At 44.4% G+C, this 13,948-nt stretch overlaps 1 protein-coding gene across 3 annotated transcripts in view; it reads left to right on the forward strand.

The window, feature by feature from the left end:
* The window catches only part of LOC140415881 (trafficking protein particle complex subunit 3), a 37,994-nt gene extending 26,926 nt beyond the window's left edge, over positions 1–11,068 (forward strand). For all 3 annotated transcript variants that reach the window (XM_072501089.1, XM_072501091.1, XM_072501090.1), the window contains exon 5: positions 7,894–11,068. In XM_072501089.1, coding sequence (XP_072357190.1) covers positions 7,894–8,013 — 120 coding nt within the window. In that variant the 3' untranslated portion in view covers positions 8,014–11,068. The remainder of the gene's footprint in view (positions 1–7,893) is intronic.
* The last annotated feature ends 2,880 nt before the right edge of the window (positions 11,069–13,948 follow it).

The following is a 13,948-nucleotide window of genomic DNA, read 5'->3' on the forward strand; positions in this document are numbered from 1 at the left end:
TAAAATTGTTTATTTAAAGAAAGAAATGAAATTGAGGTATTTTTGGCACATAAAACAGCAACATTATACCGTTGTGAACAAAAAGCAAATAAGACATAATGCAAGCATCGGCTCCCCTCTCGCAAGAACCTGCCTAAGCAACCCCCTACTCTACGCGCGCGTAGAACTTGTGTACATGGTTCGCTGGTCCTCTGCCACATCTAACACATTTGTCCTCCTGCCCAAAGAATTTGCTTATCCGGGCCACCGTCATGTGGGCCCGATGTACGACCTTGAACTGGATCAGACTGAGCCTGGCGCATGTTGCGGTCGTGTTTACTCTACTCAAAGCGTCTGCCCATATGCTATCCTCTATCTCTCCCCTTCCAGGAACAGATCGCCCATCCTCGCAATCCCCACCCTCCGCCATAATTGGAACCCACCATCCATGTTCACCGGGTCAAATCGGTGGTTACTGCAGATTGGGGACCAAACCGATGCTCTCACCTCCCCTATATGCCTCCTGCACTGTCTCAGATCCGTAGAGCCGCCACCTCTATAGGGCTGGTGGAGTATCGTGCTGGTGGGAGCGGCACAGGCGTCGTAACCAAGGCTGCTAAACTGGTGCCCCTGCACGAAGCAGCCTCCATCCGCTCCCACACCAACCCCCGTACCCACCATCCATTTCCTTACCATGGCTATGTTAGTTGCCCAGTAGTCGTGGCTAAAGTTCGGCAACGCCAGCCCCCCATCCCCTCGGTTCCTCTCGAGCATCGCCTTCCTCACCCGTGGGGATTTTCCCGGCCAAACAAATCCCAGGATAATTTTACCTAGCCTCTTAAAGAAGGACCACGGAATTAAAATTTGGGGACACTGAAATAGGAACAAGAATCTCGGGAGAATCGACATCTTCACCGTCTGCACTCCCCCCGCCAATGACAGCAGGAGTCCATCCCATCTCCATAACTCGGCCCTCACTTGCTCCACCAACCGGGACAAGTTTAGCTTCTGCAACTTACCCCAGTCTCGCGCTACTTGTATCCCTAAATATCTGAAGCTTTCTCCTACCAGCCTGAACGGCACCCCCCTCAGCCTACTCTCCTGACCTCTCGCCTGCACTACCCACATCTCGCTCTTTGCCATGTTCAGTTTATATCCTGAGAACCGACCAAATTCCCTCAGGGTTTCCATGATTCCGTCCATTCCAGCCATTGGGTCTGACACGTATAACAGCAGGTCATCCGTGTACAACGAGACTTTATGTTCCACCCCCCCCCCCCCCCCCCCCCCCCCCCAAGCCCTTTCCAGTCCCTTGAAGCTCTCCGAGCAATTGCCAGCGGCTTTATAGCCAGCGCAAACAGCAGTGGCAAGAGGGGGCGTCCCGCGGTGCAGTCTGAAGTAGTCAGATGTCCTGTTTGTTCTCACACTAACCTCTGGGGCCTGATATAGCAGCCTAACCCAGTCAATGAATCCTACCCCGAACCCAAAACATCCAAGCACCTCCCATAAATAGTCCCACTCAACCCAGTCGAAAGCCTTTTTGGCATCCATTGCTACCACTATCTCCGCCTCCCTGCTCTCCGGTGGCATCATAATCGCATTGAGCAGCCTCCTTAGATTGGCCACCAGTTGCCTGTCCTTTACGAATCCGGTTTGGTCCTCCGCAATCATGTCCGGTACACAGTCCTCGATTCTAGACGCCAAGATTTTGGCCAGTAACTTAGCATCTGCGTTAATCAAAGAGATCGGCCTCTCGGACCACATACCTCCGGGTCTTTATCCCGTTTCAGTATAAGCGAGATAGTGGCCTGCGACATCGTCGGGGGTAAGACCCCTCTGTCTCTTGCCTCATTGAACAGCCTGACCAGCACCGGCCCCACTATCTCGGAGAATCTTTTATAAAACTCCACCGGGTATCCGTCCGGCCCCGGGGCTTTACCCGACTGCATGACCTTCAGGCCCCCCCAGTACCTCTTTGGTCCTGATCAGGGCCACCAGCCTGTCTACCAACCCCCTACCTACTCTTGGGAAGGTCAGTCCGTCCAAAAAGCGCCTCATCCCCTCCGGTCCCGTGGGGAGTTCTGAGGTGTACAGCTTGCTATAGAAGTCCCTAAACACCTTGTTCAGTCCTACCGGGTCCCCCACCAGGTTTCCTCCCCGTCGACAACCTTTCCTATTTCCCTAGCCGCTTCTCTCTTTCTTAGTTGTTGTGCAAGCAGTCTGCTGGCCTTCTCCCCATGCTCGTATATTACGCCCTTTGCCCTTCTAAGCATCTCTACGGCCTTCCCTGTAGACAACACCCCAAACTTGGTCTGCAGCCTCTGTCGTTTCCCAAGTAACTCTGGCCTCGGGGACTCCGCATAGCTCCTGTCCGTCCGTAAAATTTCCTTAACCAGTCGGTCCGTTTCTGCCCTGTCCTGTCCCTATGGGTTCGGATTGAAATCAGCTCCCCTCTCACCACTGCCTTCAGTGCCTCCCAGAGCACCGCTGCTGAGACTTCTCCAGTATCATTTCCCTGCAGGTAATTATGCATGCATTTCCTCAGCCTCTCACACACCGCCTCGTCTGTGGGCGCTGAAAGCTATCTTTGCAAATCTGCAGATCAACCCAGTGCGGAGCATGGTCCGAGATGGTAATTGCCGAATATTCTGCACCCGTCATCCCTGTCAGCAAGTCCCTGCTCATGATAAAGAAATCGATTCGGGAATACATCTTGTGGACGTGAGAATAGAACGGAAACTCCTTCGCCGATGGCCGACTAAATCTCCATGGGTCAGCTCCCCCCATTTGCTCATGAACCCTCTCAGTTCCTTTGCCATCACTGGCACCCTACCTGTTTTTGAACACGACCGGTCCAGGCCAGGATCAAGAACTGTGTTAAAGTCCTCACCCATGATTAGTTTGCGTGAGTCCAAGTCAGGGATCTTCCCCAGCAACCTCTTAACAAAATCTATGTCATCCCAATTAGGGGCATATATGTTGACCAGGACTACTCTCACCCCCTCAAACTTACCCCTAACCATAACAAATCTGCCACCCCCGTCCACAACTGTGCCCTCCACCTCAAATTGGACCCGTTGATCAAGATCGCAACCCCCTGGTCTTAGTGGCGAGCCCCGAATGGAAGACCTGACTAATCCAGCTCTTCCTTAATCTGACCTGGTCAGCCAATTTCAGATGAGTCTCCTGTAACATGACGACGTCCGCCTTCAAAACCCGTAAATGCGCAAAATCACGTGCCCTCTTGACCGGCTCGTTTAGCCCTCTAACCAGGTGATCAGCCTGGTCGGGGGGCACCTCGTGCCCCCCCCCCCCCCTTTGCCGATCAGCTATCTCCCTTCTTTGGCCAGCCCCCAAGCCATGTGGCGCGCTTCCTCTGGCCCGCCTCCACCCCTGACCTCCTCACTGTTACCATGCCCAATTTTCAACATCGTCAGCAGACCTACTCTTTCTCCCCCCCCCCCCCCCCCCCTGCCAGCAACACCACCCTATAACCTAACCCCTGACATAAACTAGCTAAATGAACACCCCCCCCCCGGCTTCCGTTGACTAGCCCACCCAGTTAGCGTGGTGGCTCCAAGCGAGTCTCTCACCTATTGTTCCCTGGCTGCCCTCCCCCCAGCCCATTCACACCACTTCCCCAAATCAGCCCTGCTTGCACAAATACTCTAAACAGGACAGAGACAGCCCCAACAATAATGCAATTTAAGTCATACAAAACAATATAGCAGGCACTGTCAATCATTCTTATTTGAACGCAGAAAGAGATCGCAAAAATTCCCCAAAAAACACCTCCCATATCCGGCCCATTCTAACTATTCTCTTTTTCTAACAAAACTCAAACACAAAAGCGAAAAAGAGACCTGAAGAGAAAAAAGACAAAACATACATAAAAACCAAGGTACAAAAGCATGAAAAAACATGCAGGCATCTCTCTGAAACATGAGAGAAAGAATTCAAAGTTCCAACACGAGTCCTCCGCTCAGGACCAGCCCTTGCCTCTTTGCAAAGTCCATCGCCTCCTCGGGTTCCTCGAAATAATGGTGCTGGCCCTTGTGCGTAACCCACAGTCGCGCCGGATGAGCAGCCCAAATTTCACCACCTTATATACAATCTCTTTAACTTGCCTGTAGCCTGCCCTTCTTCTGGCCACCTCTGCGCTCAGGTCTTGGTAAACGCGCAGGGTGGTATTGCCCGAGTTGCAGCTCCGTAAGCTCTTGGCCCATTGAAGAACCCTCTCCTTATCCAGGAACCTGTGGAACCGGATCACAATCACTCGTGAGGGAACCCCTCACCACGGCTGCCTCACCTGTGCTCTATGTGCCCTGTCCACTTCCGGCGGGCGAGCGAACACCTTGTTCCCCAGCAGCTTCTGGAACAGACCTGCCACATACGCGGCAGCATCCAGCCCCTCAGCCCCTTCCGGGAGGCCAATGATTCTTAAATTCTGCCGGCAAGACCTGTTCTCCAGGTCCTCCCAACTTTTCCAGGAGCAGTTTTTATTGGTCTCTCAACCTTCGAATCTCCATGTCCGCCACCATTTGAAAGTCCTCCTGCTCCTCCACCGGCTTCTCCAGCTCCTGGATCTTCTCAGCCTGGGCATCCAGCCTTTTCTCCATTCGGTCAAACGATTTCTGGAGCGGTTCCAAATGATTGCTTTTCAGTGCTAAGACGTTCTCCTGCATAACCTGCAACAGGTGCTCCATTGTTGGCTGAGCTGGCGGTGCCCGGGTCTGGACATCGACCATATTGGTTTCCCTCACAGCCTCCCCTTTGCCCTTGCTTGTCCACTTCTTCAGCTGTTTGTGATCCTTCCTCTTACTTAGTTCCATACACATCTGTATGGATTCAGTGCCTAAGTACTATTACTTTCCAATCCAGCGCTTAAAAGCGCAAAAAAGTTGGGGGAAAAGCTCCAAATGTCCGACAGGAGCAGGAGCCACCGCGTGTGCGACTTACTCCCTCAGCCGCCACCGGAAGGCAGTTTGAGTTAATTTCTATCTTAAGTCTAGTCTTTCCTTTAATTTAGTAATTAACTAATGGGGGAAGAACATACGAGTTGGAGAGCAATAGTGGTAGAAGATTAAATTGTATGGGGAACAAATAGACATTTCTGTGGCCCTAGGTGTGACACCAAGATGTCATGTTGCCACCCTGGTGCCAAGGTTAAGGATGTCACACCATGGCTGCAGGGCATTCTGAAGGGGAGGGTGAACAGCCAGAGATTATGGTCCATATTGGTACCAACAACATAGATCAGAAGAGGGTTGAGGTCCTGATATCTGAAAATAGGCAGCTAGGCAATAAATTTAGAAAGCAGGACCTCAAAGGTAGCAATCTCCAGATTACTCCCAGCGCATGTGATGTTGAGATCAGGAGAATAGACAAGATGAATGTGCGGCTGGTGAGATTATGTAGGGGAGAGAGATTTAAATTCCTGAGGCACTGGGATCAATTCTGGGGGAATAGGACCAATGCAAACTGGACTGGGCCAAATAACCTGACGGGATAGTCACTAGAATTGTGAGGGAGGGTTTAAATTAGAGTGGCAGGGGGATGGGAACCTGAGCGGGGAGACGCAATGAAGTGGGTCAAAGATAGAAAAGTAAAAAGCAAAACTAGAAGGCAGAGGAAATGAAGGCTGGCAGTAAATATAGCCATAGTTTAAAAACAAAAGAGATGTGTGTAAAAATGGCAGTATATTGGAATGCACAGAGCATTCACAATAAGGTAGCTAAATTAACAGCACAAATAGATATAAATGGTATGATATAATTGTAATTATATTATAGAGACATGGCTGCAGGGTGACCAAGGCTGGGAATATCCAAGAGTATTTGATACTTAAGAAGGACGCGCAACATAAAAAGCAGATGAGATGGCGTTGTTAGTCAAGTGCAGTAGCGAAAAAGGATGTTGGCTCAGAAAATCAAAATGTAGAACCAATCTGGATGGAGCTAAGAAGCAACAAGGGGAGGGAAACCTTAATGAGAGTTGCCTATAGGCCCCCAATAGTAGTTGTATGGTAGGGGACGTTATTAAACAGGAAATTAGTGATGCATGCAGCAAGGGTTCTGCAGTAATTATGGGTGACTTTAATGGGTGCGTTTCGGTATTATCTTCTAAAATTCTGTAGATTCTGGAACAGTCCTGACAGATTGGAAGGTGACTAATGTAACCCCACTACTTGAGAAAGGGAGAAAACGGGGAATTAAGACCAGTTAGCCTAACATCAGTAGCACGGAACATGATCTAGTCTGTTATAAAGGATGTAATAACAGGACTTAGAAAAAAGCAACAAATGGGATTAGAAAAAGTCACCATGATCTATGAGAGGGAAATCCTGTTTGACAAACCTATTTTTGGAGGACATTATGAATAGAATAGATAAGAGAAAAGTGGTGAATGATATATTTGAATTTTGAGAAAGCTTTTGATAAAGTCCCAGATAAGAGATTGGTGTGCAAAATTAAAGCACATGGGATAGGTGGCATGGATTGAGAATTGGTCAGCAGGCAGGAAAAGGTAACAATGAGGATTTTTCAGAGTGGCAGGCGATGACAACTGGGGTGCCACCGGGATTGCTTGAGTCCCAGCTATTCACAAGTTTGCTAACGACACAAAACTAGGTGAGAATGGAAGTGGAGAGGAGCATGTTGAAGAGGCTTCAAGGTGATTTGGGCAAGTTGAGTGAGTAGGCAAGTGCATTGCAGAAGTAGTATAATGTTGATAAGTGTGAAGTTATCCACTTCAGTCGGAAAAACAGACTGACAGAGTATTATTTAAGTAGTGATACATTGGGACATTTTGATGTACAAAGAGACCTGAGGTATCCTTGTACACCAGTCATAAAGCAAGCATGCAGGTGTAGCAAGCAGTTAGGAAGGCAAATTATATCTTGGCCTTTATTGCAATAAGATTTGAGTACATAGAACATACAGTGCAGAAGGAGGCCATTCGGCCCATCGAGTCTGCACCGACCCACTTAAGCCCTCACTTCCACCCTATCCCCGTAACCCAATAACCCTTTCTAACCTTTTTGATCACTAAGGGCAATTTATCATGGCCAATCCACCTAACCTGCACATCTTTGGACTGTGGGAGGAAACCAGAGCACCCGGAGGAAACCCACGCAGACACAGGAAGAACGTGCAGACTCTGCACAAACAGTGACCCAGCAGGGAATCAAACCTGGGACCGTGGTGCTGTGAAGCCACAGTGCTAACCACTTGTGCTACCGTGCTGCCCTAAATACAGGAGCAAGAATGCCTTACTGCAGCTGTGCAGGGTCATGGTGAGACCACACCTGGAGTATTGTATGCAGTTTTGGCCTCTTTACCTAAAACTATACTTGCAATAGAGGGACTGCAGCGAAGGTTCACCAATCTGTTTCCTGGGATAACAGGATTGTTTTATGGGGTTAGATTGGATCGACTAGGCCTGTATTAACTGCAATTTCGAAGAATGAGCGGGGATCTCATTGAAACATATAAAATTCTGACTGGACTGAGCCACTGGATGCACAGATGTTTCCTCAGGCTGGGGGTGGACTAGAACAAGAGGCCACTGTCTCAGGATACAGGGTAAGCCATTTAGCACTGAGCTGATGAGAAATGTCTTCACTCTGGGTGAATTCTCTGTAGAATTCTCTAACTCAGAAGGCAGTGGGGGCCAAGTCACTGAATATATTTAAGAAGGAAATTGATTTCTAGAAACTAAAGGGTTATGGGGCGAGGACAGAGTATGGTGTTGACATAGAGAATCAGCCACAATTATATTGAATGGCGGAACATGCTTGAGGGTCCGAATGGCCTACTCCATTTTCAATAAACAGTTGTGACCTCTGTCAAGAGCACTAGCTGGTTGAATCAACAGTACTGTGTATTCTGTCTTTAACTGTTTCTATATTATCAGGTTCAAATGGCAATAGACGTGAAATTTGTCCAGGACACACTCAAGGGTGACAATGTGACAGAAATCAGAATGAAATTCGTTAAAAGGATTGAAGAAAATCTTCCAGCTGGAGAAGAATAGCATTTCATAGTGCAGTATTTTCCTGGACAGTAAGAAGATATTCTCTCAATACTGTAGATTGTTGCATTGTGAAATTTGTTTATAGGCAAAAGTTTGATATTTATAAGAACAGGAATGGAAAACAATTTATTAGCCATGGAATTAACCTAGAGACTCCTGAAACTGAATACAGCAGTGTATTCCTATGCTCATGCTCTTCTACCTTTTTTGAGATCATATTCATAAATTTGTGTTTTTCCATAATCTGTATTTCTGTGGATTGTAAATCTCTGTTTGGGGTCTGCAAGGTAAAAAAGGATTGCTACCTTCACCTGTTCTGACAACCCTATGGGTTACTGTTTAAGAATGCAATGTTATTACGTTTAAGGTGGCTACTGCACCCCCTGACCCACCCTGTCTTTTTTAGTCAAAACCTTCTACTTCGAATGACCGAAGAGCCATATCATGAACATGTACCTTTGTTTCTAGTTGCTGACATCATGGATTTGTGGGATATTATGTTGGTAGTAAAGTGGAGATGCATGGAACTTGAAGGAATCTAGGCTACTTTAAAATGGTACATGTTGGAAATATATTCATATACTGACTGATCTGCTAAAGAGAGAGGTTGGGTTAACGTGTTTTGGGTGAAGACTAGTGGAGTTTTATATTTTTCAGTATTTTCATTGTTTCTGGCATTTGCAGTTTTTTCTTTATTAACACAGTTAAGCTTATTGAGGGTGCTATATACCCTGCATCATGGTGATCGGATTCTCATTCTACATTACATTACTTTGTTGGGACTTGAATTTGGTAGACTGTACTCCAATGTAAATCCTTTCCTCCAACTATGAATTGAGATAGTCCAACTGAATAACAGAAGCGATCCATGAATTTCTTTCACAGTAATGCTCCAAAGTAGGAGCAGCGGAAATCCAACACCAACATCCTTCCAATAACAGACAATATAGCTGACTGACGGATGGTTCTAGCAGGTTGTTTTCAGGAACACATTGTATCAGTTTCATCTTGTTCGGATTATGATCACGGTACAAAGCTGCACTTCGTAAAGAAGCTGCAACATTGAATGTAGGTGTGTGACTGCAACTGTGGGGCTCCAAATTGCAATCTGTAGTCTGACTGGAAAGCATTTATTTTGTGCTTGGGCAATGGTAGATACAGGAAATGTTTCAACAGAAAGCTGAATATATGAGTTCAGAATTTAAACATTTTACCCATCTCCAATACTGCATTGTTGGAGGCATCAAAATCAGTTACTGAAGCTTTATTTGGGTCCATGATGTGATTAACTTATCCATATCTTTTTTATTATTTTAAATTTTCCTGATCTGGTAACTGCTTTTACAGGTGTCACTTCCATTGCTAATTATAATGTAGTACTGGTATTCTAATATATTCTGTTGTTTCTAATGCTGAATCACATTGTCGTTGGCACTTCATTTCATGATGTGGGAAAATATGCATATTTACTTATTTGTGTGTGACGGTAGTCCATGATGATAGTGGCAGTGAAAGATGAATGGGAAACTGGATAACAAAATAAAACATACTTGTTCAAGTTCTCCAGAAGAGAAGAAAGAAAAATTTGGTTCAAATTTCATTAAACCGATTTAGTTGATCTTTTTCACTACCCATGTCATTCTTTTCAATAACATTTTGCTAATTAGTTTTTGCCTGACCGAGGAAGAACATTTTTTAATTGAAATTATTTTTTGGAAGCAATGTACTAATTTGCCCCTTTCACTTAATATTATGCTGCTTTGCTGCTAAGAGGATTCCAGATCTGTGGACAAAATGAGAGAGAGAGAGAGACTTGAAACAAATACTGAAACAAGCATGATATTTCTGCTTGCATGCAGCTTGGAGAATTTTCTAAACTTGATACACCTACAGAGATTATTGAAACAGTCTTTTTGAAATTTACTGTAATTACGAATTCATAAGAACAGTTGATCTGACTGTCACTGTCCAGTTCCCCATTTACACTGATATTCAGCACTAGAGTTGGTTTGAAAGCTACTTTGAGCTATTTTGTTTGTTTATTATAGGTTCTGTCTGCACAAGTTAATTTGAAGGATGCAAATGAAACCCACTCCCTCTTTTCCCCCCCCCCCCCCCCAACCACACACAAACCTGGCTTCAGAGCTGGAACCCTTGTTCAAATCAAAAGTAGTAAATGTGCAGCATTGCGCTGTACAGGAGATGTAACATTTAAAATGTGAATTTAAATCTAATAAATATATAGAGCTGATAATTTATACTATTTTAAGATAATTAAGACTTTCTTCAAGGGACATAGTAAAATGCGACATGAACCAGGAAGAAGACATGTCTAATGGACCATTAATATAATTATTTTTTAGTCCAAAAGCTTTCAATATTTATATGCACCAAAATATCGATGCAGAAAAACACACGGCATGATTTTGTCATCAAAATTTAAACTTGACAATTAAAACTTAATTGAAAGATATATTTTATAAATGAGATTTAAAGCCAAATCTTAAAAGAGTTTACCAATTAATATAAGGACTGCAGTTTAAAAAAAGAAGCTCCACTCATCAAGCTCTTTTCTTATAGGCTATGTACCATTTGCTTTGTAATTAATGTTGCTTTCTGAAGGAAAAGAAGAACATTGCTACATTTCTAAGCTGAGGGTAACATTTCAAAAACTATGTGGATGCCCGTGAGCCTAATTGGCCCAGTTAATTTTACTTGGGAACAACAATCAATAAAATAAACTGTAGATCACCTGAGCAGATGAATTGATGGAGAGTTGTGCTAAGATAGTGCAGTGCTGTGGTCAAATTATAGCAATGTCTCCTGATGGTACAGCAGACATGTTCAATCCCTTGGAAGTGATGTCTTTAAATTCTCCAGTCACAGAAGAATGTTTTGCTTTATCTTTGTACAGTTGTTATCAAATTAATGATGGTTTCTGGGTTTGTATCTGAAGAAGAGAGCTAAGTCATTCAATTCTAATAAAAATCTTGTGTGATTTGTTCAAGTCCATATTGTTGACAGCTCTTTTTGAATTAAACTAAAGTTATTTAAATCCAATGGGTCCGAGTTATTTATTAAGATATATTTTAGGCATGTTTTGAGTTTTCAGAGCCCAAAAAACTTCTGGTAGGAGAAAGGCAAAACCAATTGCTATTAACTTTTTTGTCAGTTACGAATTATTTTCGATTGATCATGAAGTTAGGTAAATTTAACTATTAAAATTATGTTTTGTGTTAATTTACTTATTTTTAAAACTTGGATACATTTACCAGTTAAATCTCGTCAAACACCAGTGTGGTGCGATTCTGTGCCTTAAAACTTGGAAGAGGATTCTCCTTTGATGTCCTACCACTTTCAATTTACCTAGAAATCTGGGCAAATGAAAGTACCCTCTTTGGTTGGTAGGGGGCCTACTCGCCCACAGAGGTTGTTGGAACACAAGCCAAAGCTAGCTGGTTTTTAAACAGAACCAAAGAAATTGTAATAATGTAGCTGTGGGCCAAATTATTTATGATGAGGAATTCTCTATCAGATTTCAAGTCAGGGGCATTTTAAGATTACAGTAAACTTTGTTTCTCTGGGTTGTGGATAAAATGTGCATTCTCAATGGATGTTTGAAGCTTGTCATTACAGGGAACCATTCAGCTTTTCAGAGTAACTTCTTTGCAGTAAGATTACTTGTGACAATAATAAAGATTATTATTAAGAGATTAACATTTTTAATATGTGAAGACATTTTAATTGTAAAGCAAATGGAAACCACTGAGCACAGACGTCTTGCCTTATCCTGAAAACAATTATAATTGGATTCTTATCTAGTTTTTATTGTGTAACTTGGGTGAGGTACATTTTGTCTGCAGGATGTGGATTGACAGTCCACATATCTGAACTTGGCAAACCACATTCCTTGCAACAGTTGGTCCAGAAGATGTCCCTCTGTGAAATCAGCAGGAAACCAACTTGAACTCTTTATCTTGATTGGTTCTGAAGATCTGGCGACTGGGACCATTGGTGGTTAAAATAAACCCAAAATGCCTTTGTTGTGGACCCTTATTCATATTTGCTATTGCTAAGAAAATTACAAAGTATGGTATTTTGGAGGAGGTGTAATTTAAATATTGTTAGTGAATGATTTTTATTAATTTTCTGCGACTGTTTTATGTTCACTTTTTAAAAATAAATGTAGCGTACCTAATTCTTTTTCAATTAAGGGGCAATTTAGTGTACCCAATTCACCTATCCTGCCCATCTTTAGGTTGTGGGGGTGGGGCCCACATGGGGTGGGACATGGGGAGAGTGTTCACTTTTAATAAACTTAATTTGTACTTTATAGATGAAGTATCAGACTAAGTGTTTATTTTCCACAAGTTGGAGATTCAAGAAGAATCATTGCGTGGAATTCACAGGCAGGTTGGATGGTCGGTGAACACGGAGAATCTGGTGAGCCAAAAAGTGCGGAAACCTGCCAGCCTAAAATCACATGCCAAATTTTTTAAAGGTGGGTCGGTCACCTCACTGGCAGGTGGCACGAATGCCATTTGCATCTCATGCTCATTAAAACACTGCCCACAGGTGTCCTGTCAGGCTTTCCACTGTAGCGTCAGCAGGAAATCATGTCGGTGCCAAACCGGATTGCTAACGATAGGCGTGCACAAGGTGGCCCTCAGTTCACCAGAGATTTCAAAGTGAGTGCAACACCTTTGCCCGAGTGCTGCTGATGCGATATTCACTGATTCCTGCCCTACATCTCCATGCTGAGCTGACATAGGCAATACCTCTGCTGGGCATATGGGCTCATGATGGCAGGCAGAGAGGCAAGGAGGTGGACAAAGACAAACATTGAAGGCAGGGGGAAGATCGGGGGGGGCGGGGTGGGGGAGAGAAGGTGGGTGCAAACAAGCCTTCATGAAATGTCATAAACGAGTCAAAGGGATATAATTTTTTACTGAGAGGGGATGGACGAAGACACTCAAGGTGGTGGTTAGAGATCCAAGCGTGGCATATGTCTAGCAGGTGATTGGGGGGGGGGGGGGGGGGGGGGGTTGAATTGAGGAACAGACTTCCGTAGAATCCATACACTGCAGAGGAAGGTAATTTGGCCCATCGAGTCAGCACTGCCCACCTGAAAGCACCCTATTTAGGTCAACCCTGGTCCCATCCTCCATGGTCTAGTGATAGTTGGGCTGGAGAGAGTGAGGCGAGTGTGCTGTGCTTACATTTAAATATAGGGCCGGGATCTTTGAATCTGTCAGCTGACGGTGGGTGGATGAATCTGGCTTGCCAGGAAAGTCGGTGGGGAATTCGCCTGTGCGTAATTAATGAAGTTCCAAGCGCGGAAGCGCACCATTCTGGTTGGTTCGACAGGCGCCTCAGAAGCTGCCTGCCATCACACTTAATTTCAAAATGGGAGATTACACCAGTTTCTAGTTAATCCTGAACAAAGAAATGTCGGTGATTCTTTTTTGTATGAAATTGTGCACACAGCATAAGAAAACTGATGAATATCAAAAGCTTATACTTCTATAGCTTCCTTCATCTAATAAAACTTCCCATGGCACTTCACAAGTGCATTACAAAACACAATGCTGAGTCATTTTGATCAGTGGTGGTTTGCCATTGCCTTCCACTCTCGAGTAGGGTTAGAAAGGAGGTCCCAGTCAGAAGAGAAATTGAACTAGTGTAGTCCGCTCTGAGCCTGCAAACAAATCACAGTTGAGGAGGGATACCTTACTTTCGTCACAATTACATTGGATGTAGTTTGTGACTGACCAGATGAAACTCTTAACAATATTAAAATTATATTAAAGGAAATGGTTCCATGTGTGATTTTATTTTCCTGTACAATATCAGAATAATCCATTGGACAAAATGAGGATATTGCTTTTAGAATATTAATGGAAGAGATTGTAAAACCTGGTGGTACAGAGGCATC

Source organism: Scyliorhinus torazame, chromosome 1 (genome assembly GCF_047496885.1).
Source record: "Scyliorhinus torazame isolate Kashiwa2021f chromosome 1, sScyTor2.1, whole genome shotgun sequence".
NCBI classification, from domain to species: domain Eukaryota; kingdom Metazoa; phylum Chordata; class Chondrichthyes; order Carcharhiniformes; family Scyliorhinidae; genus Scyliorhinus; species Scyliorhinus torazame.